The sequence below is a fragment of the Poecile atricapillus genome, chromosome 7, assembly GCF_030490865.1.
Source record: "Poecile atricapillus isolate bPoeAtr1 chromosome 7, bPoeAtr1.hap1, whole genome shotgun sequence".
In the NCBI taxonomy this organism is placed as follows: domain Eukaryota; kingdom Metazoa; phylum Chordata; class Aves; order Passeriformes; family Paridae; genus Poecile; species Poecile atricapillus.
The window spans coordinates 33,682,761-33,699,686 of record NC_081255.1 but is presented as its reverse complement, the minus strand read 5'-3'; the positions used below and the strand labels follow the sequence as shown (position 1 = coordinate 33,699,686).

At 53.9% G+C, this 16,926-nt stretch overlaps 1 protein-coding gene across 1 annotated transcript in view; it reads left to right on the top strand.

Annotated features, from left to right (window-relative positions):
• The window catches only part of NEGR1 (neuronal growth regulator 1), a 204,159-nt gene that overhangs the window by 145,093 nt on the left and 42,140 nt on the right, over positions 1-16,926 (top strand). Inside the window, exons 5-6 of the mRNA XM_058843215.1 lie at positions 8,166-8,286; positions 15,728-15,879. Of these exons, the coding sequence (XP_058699198.1) occupies positions 8,166-8,286; positions 15,728-15,879 (273 nt within the window). The remainder of the gene's footprint in view (positions 1-8,165; positions 8,287-15,727; positions 15,880-16,926) is intronic.

Here is a 16,926-nt window from a genome sequence, read left to right as displayed (position 1 = left end):
CAGAGCTGCCTTGAAGGGAATGCGGGAGAAAAGTGCTTTGCTGGAAAATAAAAGGATTAAAGAGATGCAGCAGTGAGATAAACCCCGATGGACAGAGAAACAAAGCAGCTCTTCCAACTTGCCTTTTCTGCTGCAGCTCCCTCTAGGTCTTTGTTTGCTTTGCTGCTTTTGGGGAGGCTTCATTAAGTTCTTTCCTCTTCTTTTTTTATTTCTTTTATTTTTATTTTTTTTTTTTTTGTTATCCCTGAAATACCTGGAAAACAGATTGTCCAGATTTCCTGTCTGGCAGCCTATTATTTATTAAGTATTATTTTGTGCTGCAGATTTTTATGTTTTCCACCCACACACCATTACCCGTGGGTTTTAAGCTTTGTGCTCAGCACCGGAGGTTTTGTGTCCAAAGCCACAAATGGCACAGCAGGCAGGGTTTGGGGGCCCCCAGAGCAGTCTGGGGGCTGGAGCCGAGGGAGGAGCAGGTTTTGGGGAGCAGATGTGCCTGTGACATCCCAGATCCACACAGGGAGTGCCTGAGGCTCCTCTCTCCCCAGGGGCTGACACAATTGTTCAATGAATCCAGTGAAAACAATCACAACAGTGAAAGTGCAAGGGAGAGGGAAAGCTGAAGGAAGGGACATTTAGATGGGATGTTGGGAAGGGATTCCTGGCTGGAATAGAATTCCCAGAGCAGCTGGGGCTGTCCCTGGATCCCTGGCAGTGCCCAAGGCCAGGCTGGATGGGTTTGGAGCAGCCTGGGACAGTGGGAGCTGTCCCTGCCATGGCTGGGCTGGGATGGGATGGGATTTAAGGTCCCAAACCATTCTGGGATTCCGTGAGAAGCTCAAAAGAGACGCTGTGTTCCATCCAGAAGTGAATTCTTACCGACATCTCCTGTGTTTGCATATAAAATTTATGGAAATGTGCGTGTCAGGATGGCAGTGAATCCGTGATTCTGATAAGTCATCAAGAAAAGCTGGAATAAATCAGCCTGGTACTTGCTGAGCCCAGTGGTTGTTCCAGTCGTGTCTCTCAAATGTTTCTGCGTGGCAGAGGAGGCTCTGACATGAGGAGCCATTATTAAACCACTCCATTAATCTGGGGAGAGCTAGGGCTGCTGCTCTGAATAAATTAGAGAAATGAAATAATCCAGAGCATCAAAAGCCCATCTTAATTACACAAAGCACAAGTAACACTGTCTGCCTTGTTACTGTGTTGGTAAAACACTGGGAGGGTGCATATACAGCAAAGAATATATTTGAATTTTGCTGATATCTGTTTTTCTGAGCACAAAACGCATCTCAGAAAACCTGGTTCTCTTACCTGGAATTTTTTATCTTAACACCCTGGAAAGCAATTTCACTAACAAAAGATGACATTAGGATGCCAAATTAAAAGCTGATGAAAACAGGGAAAATAAAAGATCTTTTTTTTTTCTTGACATTTACAATTAATGCCACAGAAATGTTGGTTTAGTCAGACAATATGGGGGCTCACAAAGGTGAAATTGAAAGTTTCCAACCCTGAGTGCTCGTGTAAAAGTTAATAAATTCAGCTCGTAATCATTATGCACATGCTAGTTATAATAATTTACTGTCCATACCAAATCTTTATAAGCATTGTAATTAAATATAAAATGCACATTAGAATTATAATGAGTAATTAGGGCAACATAACTAATGTGCATAAAAGTCCCGAAGCTCATTAAAATGTTAAAAGAGGAAACAAAACCTGCTGGAGTTGGTGCATTCCCTGTGCCTGGGAATGCCCTGGGTTTAACTCCTCCTTCAGACCCCTGGAATCAGCCTGGAATTGTTTGGGATGGGGATGGGCTTGGTTTGGTTTGGAGCAGAACTTTGGGGACAGAGTTTGGGTTCCTGTGTGCAGGTGTTGGGGATGTGAAAAACGAGGTTCACATAATTTTTATAGAATTTAAAAGTTTAATAAAAAAAAACAATTAGGAGAAAAAATAAAGTATACAAATACAGCCAGGTGTCTCTGCATTCACCTCACTAACAAAGGATTGTCTCTTAAAAACAGAATCCTACTACATATCCATAAATTCTCATACATATTCATACATTCTTCTTAGGATCTTTGGGGTTCTTCTCTTTAGTTTTTCTTTTGCCCCCTTCCCAATAGATCAATCCTCTTGGTGCCATTGAGATTTACATTCCCTGATACCAGAAATGCAATAAATTCCTCCCCCAGAGTTCTGGTCACTGCTGTCTTCATCTGGATAAGAGAGTTTACAAATGCAGGAGTTCTCTGGCTGTTTTTTTTTTTTATCAGTCTTTGGGTTATACAAACAAAAGCAGTTTTTTATTTTAATACTCTGCCATAGCCTAACATATATGTATTATACTACTATTTCTAAATTTCATCAATAACAGAAATAAAGAAAACTATATGAATACAACAAAATTTCTCATTCTTCTACACATAACATTCATTTTAATGTTTGTGAAAAGCCAACAATACAAAATGTATCTCTAACAGTGAGCTCAGGGGTGCAGAGTCAGAGCCAGGGACAGGTTTGGGTTTGTGTGTGCAGGTGTTGGGAGCTCAGGGGTGCAGAGTCAGAGCCAGGGACAGGTTTGGCTTGGGACAGACTCAAATCCCACCTGATTCCAGCCCTGCCCTGCAGGGACCCCGTCCACAGCCCCAGTGTCCGGCGTGGCCTCGGGCACTGCCCTGTGCAGGTGGCTCTGAGCTCCTGGCACCACCTCAGGGCAGGATGGACACAGCTCCCCTCCCTCCCTCCATCCCTGTGCCCAGAGCCCTCCTGTGGGACCCAGACATCCCTGGCTTTGGGGACAATAAATGTGTGTTTGGGCTCAGGGCCAGCTGTCCCTCAACATCCATGGGGGGACATGGATGGGGGACATGGATGGGAGGACATCGATAGGAGGACATGGATGGGGGGACAGCGATGGGAGGACATGGATGGGGGGACATGGATGGGGGGACAGCGATGGGGGACATGGATGGGGGGACATGGATGGGGGGACATGGATGGGGGGACATGGATGGGGGGACATGGATGGGGGACATGGATGGGGGGACATGGATGGGGGACATGGATGGGGGGACAGCGATGGGGGACATGGATGGGGGGACAGCGATGGGGGACATGGATGGGGGGACATGGATGGGGGGACAACGATGGGGGACATGGATGGGGGACATGGATGGGGGGACATGGATGGGGGGACATGGATGGGGGGACATCGATGAGGGGACATGGATGGGGGGACATGGATGGGGGGACATGGATGGGGGACATGGATGGGGGACATGGATGGAAGGACATTGATAAGGGGACGTGGATGGGGGGACATGGATGAGGGGACATGGATGGGGGACATGGATGGGGGACATGGATGGGGGACATGGATGGGGGGACAACGATGGGGGACATGGATGGGGGACATGGATGGGGGGACATGGATGGGGGGACATGGATGGGGGGACATCGATGAGGGGACATGGATGGGGGGACATGGATGGGGGGACATGGATGGGGGACATGGATGGGGGACATGGATGGGGGGACATGGATGGGGGGACATGGATGAGGGGACAGCAATGGGGGGACATGGATGGGGGGACATCGATAGGGGGACAGCGATGGGAGGACATGGATGGGAGGACATCGATGGGAGGACAGCAATGGGAGGACATCGGGAACGCTCCCGTGGAGCTGCAGCCCCAAAGAGCCTTTCCCAGCAAGGCACTCAGAGGAATTGGGGACATTGCCACCAAGCCAGTTCCTGTAACTCATTTCCAAGCCAGCAATGAAACATTTATTTGCAATGCCCGGCTCTGCAGGGATGAGCCATGGGAGGGGATTGAGCAGGAGCCACCGTGGGGAGGAAAAACCTCTGGATGTGAGTCACAGGAGCCAGTGCTGCTGACAGACACAGATAATCACATCTTCCCTCTATCATTTCATTCAACCGTTATTTAGGAGACCTAAAAATGACAAATACATTTTAAATGATTGGTTTTACAGCAGGTTTCCTTGTTAACATCCCCGTTAGATTTCATTGCAGTGGCTCCTCCAGCCGTCGATTTGTCTGGATAATCCTGCCCTGGGAGCTGAGGGGGGCAGGATTATCCAGACACCCCTTCCCTCCTCCTGCAGCCTCTCCCAGCTTTCCCTGCCAGCCTTCCCTCCCTCCTGCTGCCCACAGCTTTGGGCCAAGGGCTCCTTTCCTTGCCTCATTTCCTTGTTTATTGTTATTTATATTGTTATTTATGAGGGGGTGCCCCACACCCCCTGACCCACGCAATCTCTTCCCACACACGGGGCTGGAGCTGGAATCTCACTTGTGCCTTCACCTCCCTTCAGCCTCAACTTCTTTTTAACCAAATTTCTCCTCCCAGTTGTCTCTCCCCATTCCAGAGCAGCAGGGTTGGGCTGTGGGATTTCACCTGGAGCTGCTCAGTCTTCCAGCCCTGAGGGGTTTTTGGCTCCCTAACCAGTGCTCCAGGAAAATGACTGCATCCCACAGTTTGTCTTTAGACTGAAAGCCATAAAATAACCTGGCAGTGATAAATGCAGGAGATGGAGGCTCCAGCAGTCTCCGCTCTGTGTTTCCATGCCTGTATTAACCAGGGATTTCCTGGAGCAGGGAACATTGATTTCAGTTCTTATTCTGAACAAACAGAAGCTGAAATCCTCCTCAAAGGGAGATCTGAGTAAATCTCCTCCTCAGAAGTTTTCCAGCACTTTCCAAAGCAGCAGCAGAGCCTGGAGTTGTTCTTTAGGGCTGGGATGCAGCTGGTGTCCCCTTCCCAGCTGCCTGAGAAGCAGCAGTGAAATGCAGGTTTTTCTGCACCATCCCATCCTGAAACACTGGCAGGGATGTTCTGCTGCTCTGCCATCCAACCAAAACCAAAACATCCCCAAAATGTCCCCAGAACCCCCAAAACACCCAGGGAAAGGTGAGCAGGCCCAGGGGGGAGCAGCAATGAGGGAAGGAGTGGGGATGTTTCAGGTGTCCCTGTGGTTTTGATGGAGTAACAAAAACAATCTGAGGTTTTCCTTATGCAGATTATGGAGAAGAGGTCATGCAAATTACCTGTACATTTATTATCCCCTTCCAACGTTAATGTTACTGGGTGAAAGCTAATGAATGAATAATAATGGGCTGCTTTGTTGTAATGTTTGTTGTTTGTTGTGAGGCAGTTGGAGGCAAAGGGTGAGTTTGCCAGGGTGTGAGTTGGATTTGGGGGAGCGATGGAAGAGGGAGGAGGGCTCTGGTGCAGCCCCAGGGGAAGCTCCCTCGCCCAGTTTTGTTCAAATCAGGATTTGTGCTGAGCACTGTGTTTGCTGTCCCTGGCCTGGCAGCTGCATTCCCAGCACATTCCCTTCCTGGGGGTGAGGCTGTAGCACAGAGAACACCTCACCCTGTGCCTCAGGCGGGGTTTGGTCCCTCAGACACCTCCTGAGGAGCACCAGGAGCTGTGTTTGCCCAGGTTTGTGGAGCTGAGAGCTCCAGGACAGCCCAGCTCTGGGATGGCTCCCAGGGGAGTGGCAGTGGCACTGCAGGGGACAGGCAGGCAGAGATAACGCTGCACAGGGGTTCAGCAGTGTTCACTCACTGAGTATTTCAGATTTACAGGGACAGGCAGGCAGAGATAACGCTGCACAGGGGTTCAGCAGTGCTCACTCATTGAGTATTTCAGATTTCCAGGGACAGGCAGAGATAACGCTGCACAGGGGTTCAGCAGTGTTCACTCATTGAGTATTTCAGATTTCCAGGGACAGGCAGGCAGAGATAACACTGCACAGGGGTTCAGCAGTGCTCACTCACTGAGTATTTCAGATTTACAGGGACAGACAGGCAGAGGTAACGCTGCACAGGGGTTCAGCAGTGTTCACTCATTGAGTATTTCAGATTTCCAGGGACAGGCAGGCAGAGATAACGCTGCACAGGGGTTCAGCAGTGTTCACTCATTGAGTATTTCAGATTTACAGGGACAGGCAGGCAGAGATAACGCTGCACAGGGGTTCAGCAGTGTTCACTCATTGAGTATTTCAGATTTACAGAGCCATTGGATCGGGTTTGCTGGAATTACAGCATTATTCTGTATTATTCTAGAAATACAGAATTATTACAGCAATCCCTGACTACAGAGCTGAGGCAGCTGTGCCCACCCCTCACCCAGGTAAAAGCAGCTGTGCAGCTGATTCCAGGTGTGCAAACAGCCAGGATTCCCCGTGGCTCAGTGGGATATTCTCACCTGATGCTTTTGCCTTCCCCACGGGCAGGGGTTTGCAGCTGGAGGAGCTGGGGGTGGCTGGGGCTCACTCAGCACTGCTGATCTGGGGCTGGCAGATCTTTCCTGTGGCCACCTCCAGCTCTCCATCCTGGCCACAGCCCAAGCCAGCAGCTCCTGGGCTTTATTCCCAGCTTTTCTGGGAGCTCCTGGCGGGCTCAGGCTCAGCTGGGGTGGCCCAGGGACCCTTCAGCTCTCAGGAGGTTCAGCCTCAGCTGGTGAGGAGCTCCTGGGTCAGGTCTGAGCTGGGCTGGGGAGCAGCAGCCCCAGGTGAGGGAGGCAGAGCGAGGCAGGCAGAGCTCCACGTGCCCATAAACACCTTCAAGCAACATCTGGAGAAGTGCTCGGGAAAAAATAAACAGATTTTTATTTATAAGTTATGTGGTTTGGGTTTTACAGCGTTTTGATGATGCACATAAATTATTGTTTAAAACCAGAGAACGTAAAAAGTTCCAGGAGGAGGCAGTTGTTGCCTTTGATAATCTCTTTCCTGAGGAATTTGCTGTGTTTTATTTTCAGCTGGCGGTTCCTTTGGCTGGCAACTGGAAAACCTGACAATTGCTTTTCATCTTTATTTGTGTCTGTAGTTCCAAGCTCAAAAAGTTTATTACTATTTACAATGTTTGCTATTTAAAAAGACAAAATGCACTCGCTGAAACAACTCCATGTGCAGTGGAACGATGGGAAAGTCTCTGTTCTCTGATATTTGTGGACACTCATCATCTTGGAGGTTTATTCCTTTAGTCTGAGATCCCAAAGGCCACCTGAGCTCTGGGGCTGGGGCTGTTTGCAGATGAGAGCTGCTGGCCCTGGGGATCTGCCAGTGCCAGGGGCTCCTGAGCCTCTCCCCGTGCTCAGGACCGAAATCCTGATGGGATTAAACAGATTAAACACAGCTGGCAGCTGTGGCTGCCCTTGGGCTCTGGCCACAGCTGGATTGGGCTCTGGCCACAGCTGGACTGGGCTCTGTCCACAGCTGGACTGGGCTCTCTGTCCACAGCTGGACTGGGCTCTGTCCACAGCTGGACTGGGCTCTGTCCACAGCTGGACTGAGCTCTCTGTCCACAGCTGGACTGGGCTCTGTCCACAGCTGGACTGGGCTCTGTGTCCACAGCTGGACTGGGCTCTCTGTCCACAGCTGGACTGGGCTCTGTGTCCACAGCTGGACTGGGCTCTGGCCACAGCTGGACTGGGCTCTCTGTCCACAGCTGGACTGGGCTCTGTGTCCACAGCTGGACTGGGCTCTGGCCACAGCTGGACTGGGCTCTGGCCACAGCTGGACTGGGCTCTCTCTCTGTCCACAGCTGGACTGGGCTCTCTCTGGCCACAGCTGGACTGGGCTCTGGCCACAGCTGGACTGGGCTCTCTCTCTGTCCACAGCTGGACTGGGCTCTGTCCACAGCTGGACTGGGCTCTGGCCACAGCTGGACTGGGCTCTGGCCACAGCTGGACTGGGCTCTCTCTCTGTCCACAGCTGGACTGGGCTCTCTCTGGCCACAGCTGGACTGGGCTCTGGCCACAGCTGGACTGGGCTCTCTCTCTGTCCACAGCTGGACTGGGCTCTGTCCACAGCTGGACTGGGCTCTCTCTGTCCACAGCTGGACTGGGCTCTGGCCACAGCTGGACTGGGCTCTCTGTCCACAGCTGGACTGGGCTCTGGCCACAGCTGGACTGGGCTCTGTCCACAGCTGGACTGGGCTCTCTTCACGTCCCAGCTGGGATTTCACAGCAGGCACACGGAGCAGGATCTGCAGGGTGGGATCATTTCCCCACAAAGTGCTGCAGTGTGGCTCAGGCTGGAGAAAGGGGCTGAGAGCAGCAGCGGCCTGGGGTGACCTGCCTATCCAGATGCCAATGTCCGTTTCACAATTCTTATTTTTCAGTTGCCCCCACAATTCAGGAACTTAAATCCAGCGGTGTGATGCTTGGAGGGAACGGCCTGATCCGGTGTGAAGGTGCAGGAGTGCCTGCCCCGCTCTTTGAGTGGTACAAAGGAGAGAGGAAGTAAGTAGCCACTGCTCGCCCACCCCTCGTGTGCCAGGGCTGCTGCCAGGCTGGGGCTGCCCCGGGGTGACCATTCTGAGCTCCAGCAGCTCCCTGAGCTCCAGCAGCTCCCTGAGCTCCAGCATCTTCCTGAGCTCCAGCAGCTCCCCGAGCTCCAGCAGCCCCCTGAGCTCCAGCAGCTCCAGCAGCTCCCCGAGCTCCAGCAGCTCCAGCAGCTCCCCGAGCTCCAGCAGCTCCCTGAGCTCCAGCAGCTCCAGCATCTTCCTGAGCTCCAGCAGCTCCAGCATCTTCCTGAGCTCCAGCAGCTCCCCGAGCTCCCTGAGCTCCCCGAGCTCCAGCAGCTCCAGCAGCTCCCCGAGCTCCAGCAGCTCCAGCAGCTCCCTGAGCCCCAGCAGCTCCCTGAGCTCCAGCAGCTCCAGCAGCTCCCTGAGCCCCAGCAGCTCCCTGAGCTCCAGCAGCTCCAGCAGCTCCCTGAGCTCCCCGAGCTCCAGCAGCTCCAGCAGCTCCCCGAGCTCCAGCAGCTCCCTGAGCCCCAGCAGCTCCCTGAGCCCCAGCAGCTCCCTGAGCTCCAGCAGCTCCCTGAGCCCCAGCAGCTCCCCGAGCTCCAGCAGCTCCCTGAGCTCCAGCAGCTCCAGCATCTTCCTTAGCTCCAGCAGCTCCCTGAGCTCCAGCAGCTCCAGCAGCTCCCTGAGCTCCAGCAGCTCCCTGAGCTCCAGCAGCTCCAGCAGCTCCCTGAGCTCCAGCAGCTCCCTGAGCTCCCCGAGCTCCAGCATCTTCCTGAGCTCCCTGAGCTCCCCGAGCTCCAGCAGCTCCAGCAGCTCCCCGAGCTCCAGCAGCTCCCTGAGCCCCAGCAGCTCCCTGAGCCCCAGCAGCTCCCTGAGCTCCAGCAGCTCCCCGAGCTCCAGCAGCTCCCTGAGCTCCAGCAGTGGGTGCTTGGGGCTGAGGCTCCGGGAGCTGCCCCGTGGCTGCAGCTCCTGTTCTGTGAGAGAGGAAACTGCAAGAGCCTGGCATCCAAAGGTGCTGCAGGAATTGCAGCCTTTGAAGGGTGAGAGGCAGAAAAGTGCTGGGGAAATCTGCAGAGAGGGTTTTTGTTGAATTTGTGTCCCTCCCCTTTGCAGGGGGCTGTGGTGTGCCCTGGCTGTGTTCCCTGGGGTCAGCAGGGCTCTGCCAGGGCAGCTGAACCCCGAAAGCTGCCCGTGTGTGCTGGGTCTGTGTGCAGCCCCTGCCCTTCTGCCTGCTGGGGGCTGTGGCACAGCAGCAGCAGCAGCTCTGCAGAGGCACCTTCATCCCACAGGCAGCTCATCCAGCAGGGAGGTGTATTTATCCTGCACATTTTGGTTTACAGCTCTTGGCTTGTGCAGGAGCTCGTTTCTGTTGGCCTCACACGCTGGTGCAGAGCAGGTGGATGTTGTCCCTTGTGACTGGGAAGCTTTGGGAATTTCCCAGCTTCCAAGTGCTGGGTTTTTCAGCTCGAACATCCCCTTAAACCTGGGAGCTGGCAGGAGAATATTAATGACCCTTTTTCACAGGAAGCCATCTGCCAGCTCCTTCCTCAGCTGCTCCCCTCCTGCAGCACGAGCTGCTGTCCTCCTCCCTCTTTGCTGGGCCATTGCATCCCAGCGTATCCTAAACCTTCCCTTGAGCTGCTCCTTCCTCTGTGCACCGGGAATGTTTCTCCTCTGTTGGTGGGATCCATCTGCAGCCCATGGAATCCATCTGCAGCCCATGGGATCCATCTGCAGCCCATGGAATCCCTGGGATCCATCTGCAGCCCATGGGATCCATCTGCAGCCCATGGGATCCATCTGCAGCCCATGGAACCCATCTGCAGCCCATGGGATCCATGGAATCCATCTGCAGCCCACGGGATCCATCTGCAGCCCATGGGATCCATGGAATCCATGGAATCCATCTGCAGCCCATGGGATCCATCTGCAGCCCATGGGATCCATCTGCAGCCCATGGGATCCATCTGCAGCCCATGGGATCCATCTGCAGCCCATGGGATCCATCTGCAGCCCATGGGATCCATGGAATCCATCTGCAGCCCACGGGATCCATCTGCAGCCCATGGAATCCATCTGCAGCCCATGGGATCCATCTGCAGCCCATGGAACCCATCTGCAGCCCATGGGATCCATCTGCAGCCCATGGGATCCATGGAATCCATCTGCAGCCCATGGAATCCATCTGCAGCCCATGGAATCCATCTGCAGCCCATGGAACCCATCTGCAGCCCTTTCCCACGGCTGCTGGTGCCGTGCAGGGGCAGCTGCAGCACAAACCCCCTTTCTGTGGGGATGTTTCAGAGCAGCTTTTGGCACTCTGGGTTCAGTTAGCAGCTCCCAGCTCGCTGATCACCTTCCTGTTCATAACAACTGCCCCAGCTCCTCTCTGCTGAGCACCTTCAGTGCCACGGCAGCAGCAGGGAAGGAGAAGCAGAATATTTCAGGGCACCCGAGCTGTGCTTCTGCTCCTGTTTTGGTTGGTGTTTCACCTCAGCAGGAAAAGCTCTGTCCTGTTGGGTCTTGCTGCTCAAATGCTGGGTTAAATCTAATGCTCCATCCTCTCGGGAGCTGGGCTTTGATGACCCTTGGGGGTCCCTTGCAGCTCAGGGGATGCTGTGAGCAAAGGTGCTGGGGATCTCTGAGCCCCATCCCTTGCAGGAAAAACACCCATAGGTATTGGTTTGGGCTGGTTTGGACCCAGTGTCGCCCCTCTGCCTCTGGATGATGGGCAGTGAGCTCAGGGTGAGCCTTGGGCAGCTCAGGGTGAGCCTTGGCCAGCCCAGGGTGAGCCTTGGCCAGCCCAGGGTGGGCCTTGGCCAGCCCAGGGTGAGCCTTGGCCAGCCCAGGGTGGGCCTTGGCCAGCCCAGGGTGAGCCTTGGCCAGCTCAGGGTGAGCCTTGGGCAGCTCAGGGTGAGTTTTGGGCAGCCCAGGGTGCACCTTGGCCAGCTCAGGGTGAGTTTTGGGCAGCTCAGGGGAGCCTTGGGCAGCTCAGGGTGAGTTTTGGGCAGCTCAGGGTGAGCCTTGGCCAGCTCAGGGGAGCCTTGGCCAGCCCAGGGTGAGCCTTGGGCAGCTCAGGGTGAGTTTTGGCCAGCCCAGGGTGAGCCTTGGGCAGCTCAGGGTGAGTTTTGGCCAGCCCAGGGTGAGCCTTGGGCAGCTCAGGGTGAGCCTTGGGCAGCCCAGGGTGAGTTTTGGGCAGCTCAGGGGAGCCTTGGGCAGTTCAGGGTGAGCCTTGGCCAGCTCAGGGTGAGTTTTGGGCAGCTCAGGGTGAGTTTTGGGCAGCTCAGGGTGAGTCTTGGGCAGCTCAGGGTGAGTTTTGGGCAGCCCAGGGTGCACCTTGGCCAGCTCAGGGTGAGTTTTGGGCAGCTCAGGGTGAGTTTTGGGCAGCTCAGGGTGAGTTTTGGGCAGCTCAGGGTGAGTTTTGGGCAGCCCAGGGTGAGTTTTGGGCAGCTCAGAATGAGCCTTGGGCAGCTCAGGGTGAGTTTTGGCCAGTTCAGGGTGAGTTTTGGCCAGTTCAGGGTGAGTTTTGGGCAGCTCAGGGTGAGCCTGGCCAGCCCAGGGTGCACCTTGGCCAGCTCAGGGTGAGTTTTGGGCAGTTCAGGGTGAGCCTTGGGCAGCTCAGGGTGAGTTTTGGCCAGTTCAGGGTGAGTTTTGGGCAGCTCAGGGGAGCCTTGGGCAGCCCAGGGTGAGTTTTGGGCAGCCCAGGGTGAGTTTTGGGCAGCTCAGGGTGAGTTTTGGGCAGCTCAGGCACTGCTTTGATGCAGAGCTGAGAAGGTTCAGCACCTCCAGTGCCTGCAGATAATTTGCAGCCGTGCTCAGGGCTGAGCTGACACCCTGGGAGTGCACACCCTCTGGGTTCTCTGCTAACACCACCTCATTTTTATCAGAGACTCTTGGACTGGGACTCCTCTTTCTTAGGAATCTGGATGGATATTTTATTTCAATAAATTAGCAGTGGGAGTTAGCCCTGAAATCATGAGTGTGTGTGCAGTGTCTGAAACAAGGCTTTTGGGGGTGGAAACTGCTTTGTTGTTACTGAGATTAATGTAAATCCAAACCCACCATTCCCAGACTCCAGGGATCACCTCATCATAAAATAACCATTAAAGCTAAACACAGAGGCAGTAACAGACTGCACTGAGTTAAAGTTATTGCTCTTTGAGGCAGAGAGGGCTAATTCTGCCTAATCACCGAGCTCCCAGGAGTTCTGCTCAATAACTTCCCCCAGGGTGGGGAGAGACGGAGAAAATTTGGGGGACAAGTTAATAAAAGCATCTTAAAATTGTGATAGAAACATCCCATGGTTGGGTTGGAAAGGATCTTAAATCCCATCCCATTCTCACCTGCCCTGTCCCAGGCTGCTCCCAGCCCCAGTGTCCAGCCTGGCCTGGGGCTCTGCCAGGGGTCCAGGGGCACTTCCAGGGATCCAGGGACACTGCCAGGGGCATTTCCAGGGGTCCAGGGGCACTTCCAGGGATCCAGGGACACTGCCAGGGGCATTTCCAGGGGTCCAGGGGCACTTCCAGGGATCCAGGGACACTGCCAGGGATCCAGGGGCACTTCCAGGGATCCAGGGGCTCTTCCAGGGATCCAGGGGCACTGCCAGGGATCCAGGGGCTCTGCCAGGGGCATTTCCAGGGGTCCAGGGGCACTTCCAGGGATCCAGGGGCACTTCCAGGGGCATTTCCAGGGGTCCAGGGGCATTTCCAGGGGTCCAGGGGCACTTCCAGGGATCCAGAGGCTCTGCCAGGGATCCAGGGGCACTGCCAGGGATCCAGGGACACTGCCAGGGATCCAGAGGCTCTTCCAGGGATCCAGGGGCACTGCCAGGGGCATTTCCAGGGGTCCAGGGGCATTTCCAGGGGTCCAGGGGCACTTCCAGGGATCCAGGGGCACTTCCAGGGATCCAGAGGCTCTGCCAGGGATCCAGGGGCACTGCCAGGGGTCCAGGGGCACTGCCAGGGATCCAGGGGCTCTTCCAGGGATCCAGGGGCACTGCCAGGGGCATTTCCAGGGATCCAGGGGCATTTCCAGGGATCCAGGGACACTGCCAGGGATCCAGGGGCACTGCCAGGGATCCAGGGGTGGTAGGAATGTGTGTGGCTTTGGAGACTGCTGAGGGTTCCCTGTGGAGAGCAGAACATCTTCACTGTGCCAGCCCTGAACCCACATCTGCTCTCGGGCTGTGTTCTGGGGTTACAGAAATTACATCTCAGACATTAACCAGCCACAGGGAAGGAGCCCGAAAGTCACCTAAATAAAATATTAAAATATTAATTCCCTTTTCCTTCTCCAAGCAAACACGGCTCGCATTTGAAATAACAGAAGTGATGATGGTGGCTCCATCACGGTGAGGTGGCAGCAAAGGCAGCCCCAGGGCTGGCAGCGATGGCCACGCGTGGGAAACTCCTCTGGAACGAGAAGGAGCTCGCTCTTCCCTCGGGAGAGGCTCAAAGCAGGGGGGAAGGAGGCTGCAGGGGAGTTGCACACACCCCAGAGTGCTGCTGCAGCCTGGGGGGCACAGCTGAGGCACAGAGAACAGGTGATAAATGTGTGCTCAGTCCTGAGCAAGGAATTCCCCAGGAAAAGCACACCCACAGCCTCAGGGCAGCTCTGCTGCTCAGGGAATGCTCATGGATCTGCACATCTGGCCAGAGGTTTGCTCCAGAACATCCAGCCCGGAGCCACCAGCAGGAGCGGGGGCTGGGAGCAGGGCAGGGGAAGGAGCTGGCAGCCCTGGGCAGGTCACAGCAGACACTCCCGGCTGTTTTGGGGCAGGTGTCACCTGAGACAGGGCGTGGTGACAGCAAAAATCCCAACGCTCCGTTTTCCCTGGGGGAAAAAAGGAGGTGAAGGAGGTGAAGATGGAGATGGTGTGGCTCAAACTCTGGCTGTGGGCAAAAAGCGTGGAGCTGTTGGGAACAGCTGCTGCAAAGCACAGGATCCCAAACTGCTTTGGGATGGAGACACCTCAAATCCCATCCCAACCCCTCTGCCATGGCAGGGACACCTCCCACTGCCCCTCCAGCCCCCAGATCCACTGCAGGGATCCTGGGGCAGCCCTGGGCACCTGTGCATGGCAGCAGCACAGCAGAGCAGCTTGGCACTGAGGAACCCTTTGGAATTTTCTGCAGGAGAGGCAGGAAACAGAGGGACAGCCACTGGTGGGTTTAGAGGAGAACATCCACGTGCAAAGGCTGAAGGGACAAGTTTCTGCCTGGCACAGAAGTTTTCTCTTTCTGGACAAAAAAAGAGCAGAGTTCACCCCAAACCAGGCACTGCAATCCCATTTTTCCAGGTTTTTGTGCCCAGGGGATGTGGCATGGAAGAGCAGGGTCCTTTACAGCAACAGGAACTGCTGGGGAGGAGAATTCCTGTGTGAGCAGAGCCTGCAGGGATCTGATGGGAAGAGAGGCACTCCCATAACAACGAGCAGTGCTCAGTCCACAACCTGCAGACGTGCAATTAACGATAGATTTGCCAAGGTTTCCAGACAGAACGCTAGAAGATGGCATTAATTCCCAGGATATATGATTATATCCTCCAATATAGCAGACAAAAATTGTATTCTTAATCCAAAACTCTGCTCCTTATGGGAAATAGACGGAATTATGAGTAATAACTGTGTGAGTTTTTAATAACGCTGTTCCCCTTCTCGTCTCCTTGTTTGATCAGACGTGGTTTGCCTATGACAGCATCATTAGAGTTGGTTCTCCTGCTTTGTCCTGGTGCCCAGCACGGCCCCTGGCATGGCTTTGGGAGCAGTATCCAAACACCTGCATTTTCCCTATGAATTTGGGGTAGGAAGCTCAAAGCTGGGTGAAAAGAGTTCTGTTTTGGCTTTCTCCTGATCCTGCCCAGGCTCTGCCTCAGCAGAGCTGCTGGAGCATTTTGTCCCGAATTGCAAGGCTCATTTGCAGCTGTAGAGCCCCATGAACGAAACCATGGTCACAATCCTGTCTCCTCATTCTCACCTGACACCAGCCAGAGCTGTGCAAGCACACAGCAAACTCCAGGGGCTGAAAAAACCCTCTTACAAAGCCTTGCCACCACCCCTTTCTGCCCCAGGGAGGGTGTTTCAGTTCCCAGTTGGCTTTGCCCAGTTTAAAATCCCAATCCAGGAGTTTCTGTGCCCCGCTCCTCCAGGCAGGAAGGGCTGTGGCTGTTTCTTGTCCCTCAGCTGCAGGACACATTTTTTTACTTTAAAAAAAAAAATAAATTATTTTTAAATAAATGATTTTTTATTTATTTAAAAAGCACCCCCAGGGCTGGCCCTGGCCTCTCCAAAGTGCCAGGAATTGTGCTTGGCACAGGCACTGGCAGCTTGCAAAGAGCTCGTGTCTGCAAAACCAGGGAGGAAAAGAGAGCTATGAAAAAAAAAAAAGAAATCTTGGTTGTGGTATATGAGTTATAGACATTTTCTTTTTGCTTTCTAGACTGATCAATGGTCAACAAGGAATCACTATTAAAAATTATAGTACAAGATCCCTTCTTACTGTTACCAATGTGACAGAAGAGCACTTTGGCAACTATACTTGTGTCGCTGCCAACAAGCTAGGGACGACCAATGCCAGCCTGCCTCTCAACCGTAAGTAACGGGGACAAAGCGTGGCAAATGCTCAGGGTGGGTTCATTCCCACCCCCCCTGGATTCCCCAGCCACGGTGTTGCCCAATCCGGAGAAAACACAAACAACCGGAGTCGTTTATGCGGTGCTTTATTGCGGGCCCGGGAGCCTGTGGCCTAGCGTCCAAAGACAGAGCCCCATTCCACAGAAAAATCACAGGGTTTTTATATGTTTTCTACATGATTTCTTCATCATAACTATTTCTCACTTTCTTTCACTACTTGGTACAATTATCTCTTTGCCAAAAGGTACATTCCTTAGATTATCTCCTAGTTACACTGCTTACATTGCAATATCTGCTATACAGTTCATCTGCAGGTTACGTGCGGCCTACCAAGCCTTAGCATGACTACTACTAATGTCAACTAATGCTAACTGTTAACGTTTGTCACTATCTTAATAATACAATTTATTGAATCAAATGGCAACAACAGGAAGCTCGGAGCAGCCTGGGAAGGTGGCTGTGCTGGTCGGGACTCGCAGGTTCTGCGCTGGCGTGGCCGGGGAAGGTTCTGGAAGCCTGGCACGTTCTGGGGGTCAGGCACGTGTGGCTGTGCCAGGAACCCCAGCCCGTGGTGCACAGCCACAGCTCCCCAAGGGAACACTGAGATTTCCCAGCCCATTGCCAGGAATCCCTGAGCTGGAGGGCTGGGATGTGCCGGAGCTCTGGGCCGGCTCGCTTTGTCCCTGGGTGCAGAGAGGTGAAATCTCCTGGACAGGAGAAGCGTGGGGTGCCCAAAGGGCAAATATACCCCAAAAGGGTCTCCAAGGTGCTGTCTGGGAGGGATTTTTGGCCGTGGATTTTAGCATTTCGCTGCTGTTGGATATTCAGCCATCTGCTGGTGGGTCCAAAGGTGCTCGTGGTGGAGCTGCTCTGTTCTGCTGCTGATAAAAGAGAGACAGAACTCAGGCTGTATCCCTCACATGAAGATATTCCTCACTGAGTGGAAATGCAGGGTTTCAGCTGCTTAAATCCCACAATTATTGCCTTTCTTCCGTGAAATTTCCT